This window comes from Pundamilia nyererei, unplaced genomic scaffold, assembly GCF_000239375.1.
Source record: "Pundamilia nyererei isolate P.nyererei 1_Seehausen unplaced genomic scaffold, PunNye1.0 scaffold00038, whole genome shotgun sequence".
NCBI classification, from domain to species: domain Eukaryota; kingdom Metazoa; phylum Chordata; class Actinopteri; order Cichliformes; family Cichlidae; genus Pundamilia; species Pundamilia nyererei.
The window spans coordinates 3909803-3917427 of record NW_005187439.1 but is presented as its reverse complement, the minus strand read 5'-3'; the positions used below and the strand labels follow the sequence as shown (position 1 = coordinate 3917427).

The 7625-nt window shown below is 40.4% G+C and overlaps 1 protein-coding gene across 2 annotated transcripts; it reads right to left on the bottom strand.

Moving 5' to 3' along the window:
- Positions 1 to 871: 871 nt before the first annotated feature.
- Positions 872 to 6458, bottom strand: LOC102203708 (uncharacterized protein C9orf117 homolog). Of its 2 annotated transcripts, XM_005730619.1 has the most exons (9): positions 6225 to 6458; positions 4922 to 5193; positions 4237 to 4390; positions 3884 to 4130; positions 3534 to 3622; positions 3198 to 3348; positions 2179 to 2336; positions 1736 to 1828; positions 872 to 1037 (listed from the first exon to the last, which is right to left on the bottom strand). In XM_005730619.1, exons 1-9 carry the CDS (start codon positions 6305 to 6307, stop codon positions 920 to 922), a joined length of 1365 nt encoding a protein of 454 aa, XP_005730676.1. In that variant the 5' UTR covers positions 6308 to 6458; the 3' UTR covers positions 872 to 919. The 2 variants fall into 2 exon arrangements, with proteins under 2 accessions (XP_005730676.1, XP_005730677.1); XM_005730620.1 differs by lacking the exons at positions 872 to 1037; positions 1736 to 1828; positions 2179 to 2336 and adding exons at positions 2815 to 2877; positions 2996 to 3033.
- Positions 6459 to 7625: the final 1167 nt, after the last annotated feature.

Here is a 7625-nt window from a genome sequence, read left to right as displayed (position 1 = left end):
CTGTCTATTTCCATGAAAACTGTGTGTGAATCATAATAAACTCATACTGCGTAAAATGCTCTGGCTTTTGGATCCAGAGTGGTGAATGTAACTGTGAGGGGAGAGTCACCCTCTGCAGGAAAAACACTGTTGAGCCAGTTTATTAAAAACAGATGTCTATGCTATTAATTATGTCTATGTGTGCTGCAGAAAAGCTTGTAAAACCCACAAGTGTATCGGAGCCTCGTGACTTGTATACGTGTGTGTGTATGCGTGTGAGTATGGGTATTCCAGATTGGCCTCAACTTCCTGTTTGACCTAAGTCAACAGACTCACACATACAGCTGTAGCACTGCTGCTACGTCATGTTGCATCACTCGCCAACACTCACTGCTGCTGACCGTTCAATGTGCTTTCCTGTGCACTCAGAGTCACCTAGGAATTTTTTTATAGTGAAATCTGAGGCTGTGTGCATTTTATCCAGTCGTGAAATCGCACTTTGGCGAAAAAAATAAATGGAGGAATGCAGAGGTCGCAGCAAATGTATGCAGGCCAAAATAGCTTAAACAGTGTACACCATGTGAGATTTTTTAAGAGCACAGACAGGTTGTCGTCTGAACTATCAGCTTATGCGGGCTGTCGTACATACATACCAGTATGATTAAAACTTCAACAGTGAGGTTTAATTGCCAGATTTGGATGATGACTATACCGTGCAGATTATGACGCGTGTGGGAATAATAATAATTCCTGAGACGAACACAAATTTTTAAACGCTGATGTTTTTCTTTATGTGGACATGACCTGACATACAGATCTGGACATGTTAAATGCTTAAACGTGCTCTCAAGTCAGTATGTTTGTAGACAAATACATCAGCATTTAGAGGAAATGCAGGAACAGAATTCTAGGTTTTTTTATTTTCTTGCTGGATTTGGGTTCAGCAGACTGATGAGGTGGAGGGTCCTGCTTCTGCATGAGTGTCCCGAGAAGCCAGGTCAGATGGGTTAGACCTATCATCAGAGGCTGCGGTCAATGCCTTGTGACAGCCGGGTTTCCTGAGAGATTTATAAAGAAGCATAATGAAACAAAATCCAACCGCACAGTTTCTTTTTTAGCACTTCTAATTCTTAGAAGCACAAAAATATTATTGAGAAATGACATCACAACCAACAACCTAATTAATCTCACACTCCTTTTACTTCTGTTTTTGTCCTCTACCCACTCCAAAATCATACTGAGGATGTTGAACTCCCTAATGCTCCACTTTATTCCCTTTCGTAAGAGTTTTTTCTCAGCAAACGGCTGCCTGCTGATCAATGATGATGAGTCGTCTCTATTTTCTGAGGCGGCTGAGGTCCTTCGACATCTGTCTGACAATGCTCAGGATTTTCTATGAGTCGTGGCTAGTGCTATTCTCTATGTTGTTGCATGCTGTGGGAGCAGGTTGAGTGTCGCAGATACCAAAAAAAGACTCAATAAACTGATTGGCCAGTAATGTTGTGGGGATGGAGCTGGATTCCCTTAAGGTGGTGTCGAATGTTGTCCAAGATAAAGACAATGCTGAATAATACCTCCCACCCACTCCATGACATGTTGGCTAGCCACAGGAGCACATTCAGTGAGAGACTGAGATTACCTAAAAGCACCACTGAACGACCTGTGGCCATCTCCCTGTACAACTCCTCCATCTAATACACTGTAAGCCAGTGGCAGCTGGCTGCTGGTGGACTGATGTCCTGCACCAGAGACGTACCTCCATCTGGGTCGAGGTAAGAAGCCAAGATCGCCCGGCCTGTAGCGGCTCAACAAAAACAGTGGATCTGTGCCAAGGTTCAAAGTCTCTGGGCTGAGGACAAATGGAATGACAGGACTGTTGTTGTTATTAATTAACATTTTTTTGCGTGTTATCATTTTCTACTTTACCTTAGCACTTTATCTTTTCTTTTTGAGAAAAAAACATATCATGGTGTCACAAAAGTCACAGCAACTGAGCAAAAGCTTATTTATAGAGGCGTACATTGTTTTTTGACTATTTTGAGGCCAACTGGGAGATAATCTGGCTCTCATGGGCCTCAGTCGGGCAAAGATCCAGTTCACTGCTATGAAGAACCTGGCAGCTTTCAGCAGATATCAGGCCACCATTTTCACGACTCATTACACTAACATACACAAACCGGGCAAAGTGTTTCCAAGCACCTGACTGTTCTGGGGCCAGATGTCTGCAGTTTCTGCCCTCGACTGCTCTTTTCTGGGGAATTATAAAGAGCGGACTCTGTTCCATGGGATGTGTTGCTTTCCAGGATCTCACGCAGCTTTTGGATCTTCCCCTGAGCCTCAGAGAATTTCTCTAAGCCCTTCAGAGGACAGAGAACAAAACCATTATCTCGGTGGATGAGACAGTGTACACATTAGCGGGTAAGTCACAAAATAATATTTTGTTCTCATAATACTATAGCGTTAAAAGACAATAAGGCTAATCAGTTAATAGTGTTCACTTCACCCTAGGCCACCTAATGTGAAAGTGTTAGAATTTTGAGTTTCTTTTTGTGTTCAGAAAAAATCAAAGCACTCACCAGTAGTTGGCAAATTACATCTTAGTTAGGTGAAAGATTTATATGAAATCTTGCCTCTTGCAAAACAATAATCAATACAGTGGCTCAAAATTTCACCTAAAATGAATGAGGTTAATGTGAATAGAAGTAAACAAACTTGCAACAAATTACTGAATTTTACTCACATCTGAATCAAAAGATTAGTTCATTATCAGGCATCTGGAGAACTTCAAGACATGTTGGGGAGGTCATTTAGCCATTTAAATGAGCTGTGTTGGATCAAGGACACGTCTAAAACCTGCAGGACACCGGCCCCCGAGGCCTGAAGTTCCCTGCCCCTAATCTAACGTATCACACACAGAATAACTGTTTCACGATACCATCGTTATTGTTGTGTATGTCTTATGATGCCATTGTATCATTTGTGAATCAACGTTTATAGCTTCATGCCAGAGTTTTACCTGTTGTGGAATATCTGGATACCTGGTTTCTTGGATGCCTGTCTCAATAGCAGAACATAAGGAGGATTTCCAGTAGTCTTCAATTAATACCAATCAAACTGGACCACCAAGCACAGAACTATCTCCCATACAAACATTATGATATGCTGTGGCTGCAATCAAATGGCTAAAGGCCATAGTTATTGTCAGGCTGTGTTCTTACCATCACAGCAGGTCTCAGAATGTTTGCTGCTTTCTCCATGTCTGCCTTGAGTTGCCTCCTCCTACTCATCTCCTCCTGGAGCTCAGCCTCCAGCTGAGCTGCCTCAGCTTTCTTTTGACTGCACACTTCAGAATCCGAGTTCAGCTGCTGTCTGAAATTATAACACAGAATAAAAGTTGACCCAATGTGGGTGTGGCTCAGTGGTAGAGCATCTGACTGTAGAGAAGCTGTCTCTGTTAAAGTCTCTATTAAAGCTTTTGTATGTTGCTACTATCAGGAAGTTAAAAAAATAATCTTGGAGAAACAGAAATAAATAAAAAGTAAAGAAGTAAAGACCTCAGGTCCTGTTTCTTGGCCAGCAAGAGGCTGTAGTTATTCAGCTGAACCTTGAGCTGCTGGCACTTCTTCGACAGGTGATCTTCTTTCTGTAAATCGGGTGATAAATGTGGAGACATGAAGAATGAAAACGAGTTATCAGTTAAAATAGTGTTACAATATTTTAAGGCAATACATATCTTCCCACATGCCTCATTCTACATAATAATAAAAAGCAATAAGACTTGTATGTTGCATGTAGCAATGTAACATCAACTTTTTAAACAGAAGGCAGATGTACCAATACAAGCTACCACAACCTCTAGGAATTATGCAGGCACATTTATGTCCCTTCTATGCAGACATCGTACCTCCTTGAGTTGGATGATGTCCTGGCTAGCTGCGTGGCTGTCCCTCTTCATGTTTTGTACTTCAAGACAGAGTTCACTCTCTTGGCATTGCAGGATGGATTTCTCTTTCAAAAGTTTAAAGCTCTCTGCTGTAAGCTCCTTGACCTTTTTAAGCACCTCTGCGTGCTGAATCTTCTCCTCCTCAACAATTGCTGAAACTTTATTTTTGATGGAGCTCCACACTTGTTTCTCACAGTCTTGAAACACTCTGTTGTTGGAGAACAGGGGTCAGTAAGTCGACACAGCATCCAGAGGGAACAACTCCTCCTGCAGTTATAACTGTAGCTTGAATTTAACTCTGCACTAGACCTTACTTTGCCCCCTGTAAATCCAATTGTTTCTGCAGTCTGGCGATGGCAGCTCCATATTCTTCCCTCGTAGTGTATAGCTGCTTCTCAATAAACTCCACGTAGGCCAGTCGCTGTGTCATCCTCTCCCTCTCCTTCTGCTGCTGGTCCAGCTTCTCCTCTGAGTGGTGGAAAGGAGGTGCAAATGAAAACAGGAAGCAAGAAACATCCCAGTGTAAGCTTCACACGGTCTCAACAACGGTTTTGCAAAAATCATGGTTTGGACACTGTGGTTATGATGTTTTTGCAAATCTCTCAAAAAGGCAGACACAAAAATTTTAAACAGCAATTTTAAGGTTCAACCCACAATCAAATTAATATATTTTTCTCCTGGTCTGGCTATAAATGTGCACAGTGGTGCAGCAGCTTGCTCATTAGCACTGTTGCCTTTTAGTGAGAAGGTTCCTGGTTTCAAACTCCCGACTGGCTGGGCCTTGTGTGCTCGTCTTGTACCTGTGTGGGTCCTGCTAATCCACCCTCACCCCACCCCAAAGATACACATCTTAGGTTAACTGCTGATTCTAAATTGGGCATGTGGTGGTGCGTCTCTGTGATGGACTGGCCAACTTCTGCCCCATGTTTAGACCAGCTGACTTAACCGAACACAAGATGATGAAAAATAATAAATGATCTGACTCAGCGTCTATCTCACTTTGCAACGTGCTCTTTGACTTGAGTCTGTCCACTTCCTTCTGTAGCTCCTCCTTCTGCTGGTTGAGATGCAGCTTGAGCTCATCGGTTTCCTTTTTGTCAGCTTGCTGCTGATGCTCCAACACCTTACTCAGCTCCGCAACCTTTTTCTCTACTGCATTTGAGGAGTCTGTCAGGTAATTACATATATCGTCCCTGTCCCTCCCCATTGCTCCATACGAAATTCTGAGGTCATCTATCAGTTTCTTCAGCTCGTCACATCTGAGCTGACACCTGCAGCACAAAAAAGGACATATGGGTTTAGAATTTATGAATCTAATATGAGATGCTGAGCTGAAACTGCTGTAGCTGGTACATCAGAATAGTGAAAAAGGAAGTTTTAAGATTTTATAATTGAGGAAGAAATAAATTTACTTGGTCCTTACAGAGGGGTGAGGTGAGGTTGACAGGTTAAGGAGGTGAGTTGAGCCTAGAGTCTGAAAGATGGTTATCTTTTTGCCATTGTAACTTCTGCTGAACAGATAACCTGGTCCGGATTGTGTCATGTTCAGAGTTTTGCTTTAAAATAATCTGGAAGCGCCACATTTTCACTAACTCTTTTATTTACAGTATAGAGATATAGAGCCTCTGCTGATGGACTGCATTTATAGCAAATGTAGCTGTTAAGTTTTGTTGTTGTGAAATATGTGTTGTATTGTCATTGGAATTTGCATGTAGGTCTAATCATATTCAGATGGTGATACAGAAAATTTGCTTGTTATTTTATGCATTAATGCTATGTCATTGCCACACTGAAGAAAGTTTCAAGTTCTTGATTCTGTTTCTGAAAAAGGATTGTAATGTTGCTTACTTTTTTACACCTAAGGTAAAGATCATAAGGAAACTACGGGCTCAGATTCAGACGGAGGATTCAACCCAGGTCAGCTAAAGTTATTCTTCTATACTTTACAGTAAATAGAATTTTTAGCTTTCATAATTAAATTATGGATTTGAGGCTGTTTGTTGTCACTATTTAATTTAATTTAATGTCTTTCAGATTTTTTAAAAATCACATGTAAGAAGAATTGCATAGCAGTTAGGCACCATGTTATTAGTAGCTGGTACTGTAGAAACCTTCAAGATAAAAGCAGTCAGTCACAACATAGCTGCCATTTGATCCAAAAGCTGATGAAGCACACACAGATACATGTAACCTATGAAGTTGTTCTATAATCACGTGTTTAAAAGTTTTGGGACATTTTTGTGTTATGTTAAAAGTCGTTTACCCAACAGAGGAGCAGCAACATCGAGCAAAGGTTTCTTACCTTTCCAGCTCCTTATCTAAGAACTGAATTTGTGTCAAATATAAAGCCTTGTCTCTGTCAGCAGGAACTGTCTCATCTGCCATAGTTGCTGATTTTTCCGCCTTTTTTACGATAAACTTGTTGGTGCTGTGTTTTATCTCCACTCCTTTAACAGCACATTTTCAAATAGCACAGAGAAACGATGTTAGTTGTTGCCAGGATACGCTGCATTCAGGGACCGCTTGAAATATTCAGCGCTTGATGTATTTGCTCTAAATGCAAATGTGTATATATAGTCTGCTGGTTGTTATGGTTCATTTAAGACTTCAGTTTGTTTTTCGTTTGTTTATTTGCAAAGTTGATTTTCAGTTTACAAATTTAGTAGTCACATTAATGAGATTAATGAATTATCTGAAAGGAAATCTAGCAATTCTAGCAACAATGCCCAGTTATACAGTTATTGTGATAATAATAACTGATTTATTTTATATATTATATTTTAGTTTGTTTTTTTAGTTTAGTTTAGTCATTGATATCATTGTTTATATGTATTGGGATTATCCTGAAGCACCTAATTACTAATTGCATGGTTTTATAGACACTTATAATCACTGTAACTGATAACTGTTTACTGCCCTTAGTTTTCATGCTCCTGAGCTTCTTATCTGTCTACAGAGCCACCTTGCATATGCAGAGGAAACACAGCACCTCTCAAGCTGCAGAGCTGTACATGCTTGTCTGTTGGCTGACAGTCAGTCTGCTCTGGGTTTGATCGCATTACTCCCCATGACAAAAGCTCAGTACTGCTCTGTGAGGTAAAGAACACAAATGCATGGTCTCTGACTATCAACAGGCTTACATTTGTGGGCTTTTAAAGCGTAACTACACCTTCAAATTATGCAGTCACAGCAGATGCATCGCAACAGAGGAAGGAGTTATGAACACTTCACTGCCACTGAATATGTGTGTATATAATTTAGCCTTGACAGTTTTACTGCATTGTTCACCTTTTGTACAGAGAGCAGAGGTTGATGAAAGGTTACATGAAGACTTCAGAAGTTTTTATCAGTCAGTAGATTTTTTTTCTTTCCTCTTCTTCAGTTCTGACAAAATCCCTCAACACAAAAGACGCACCATGAGAGTCGTCCAACCCACGGATCTATTGATACCTGCAAATAGAGGTGCTCCCTGAACATGTGGCTGCCAAACCAAAATGTTTCTCTAATTACTCTGTTTGGTCTCAAACAGACACACAAAGTTCACAAAATCAAGTTGATCTCAATGATTCATTTACTTTGTTCTTTTTTTCATATCACTTGTTTGAGTTTGTGACTTTGATTCAGTTTAATTTCTTTCATTTCTTGGTTTCAGGTTATGTTTCCAGTGTAGTTTTTATTGTTTGAAAATATTTAGTCTTCATTT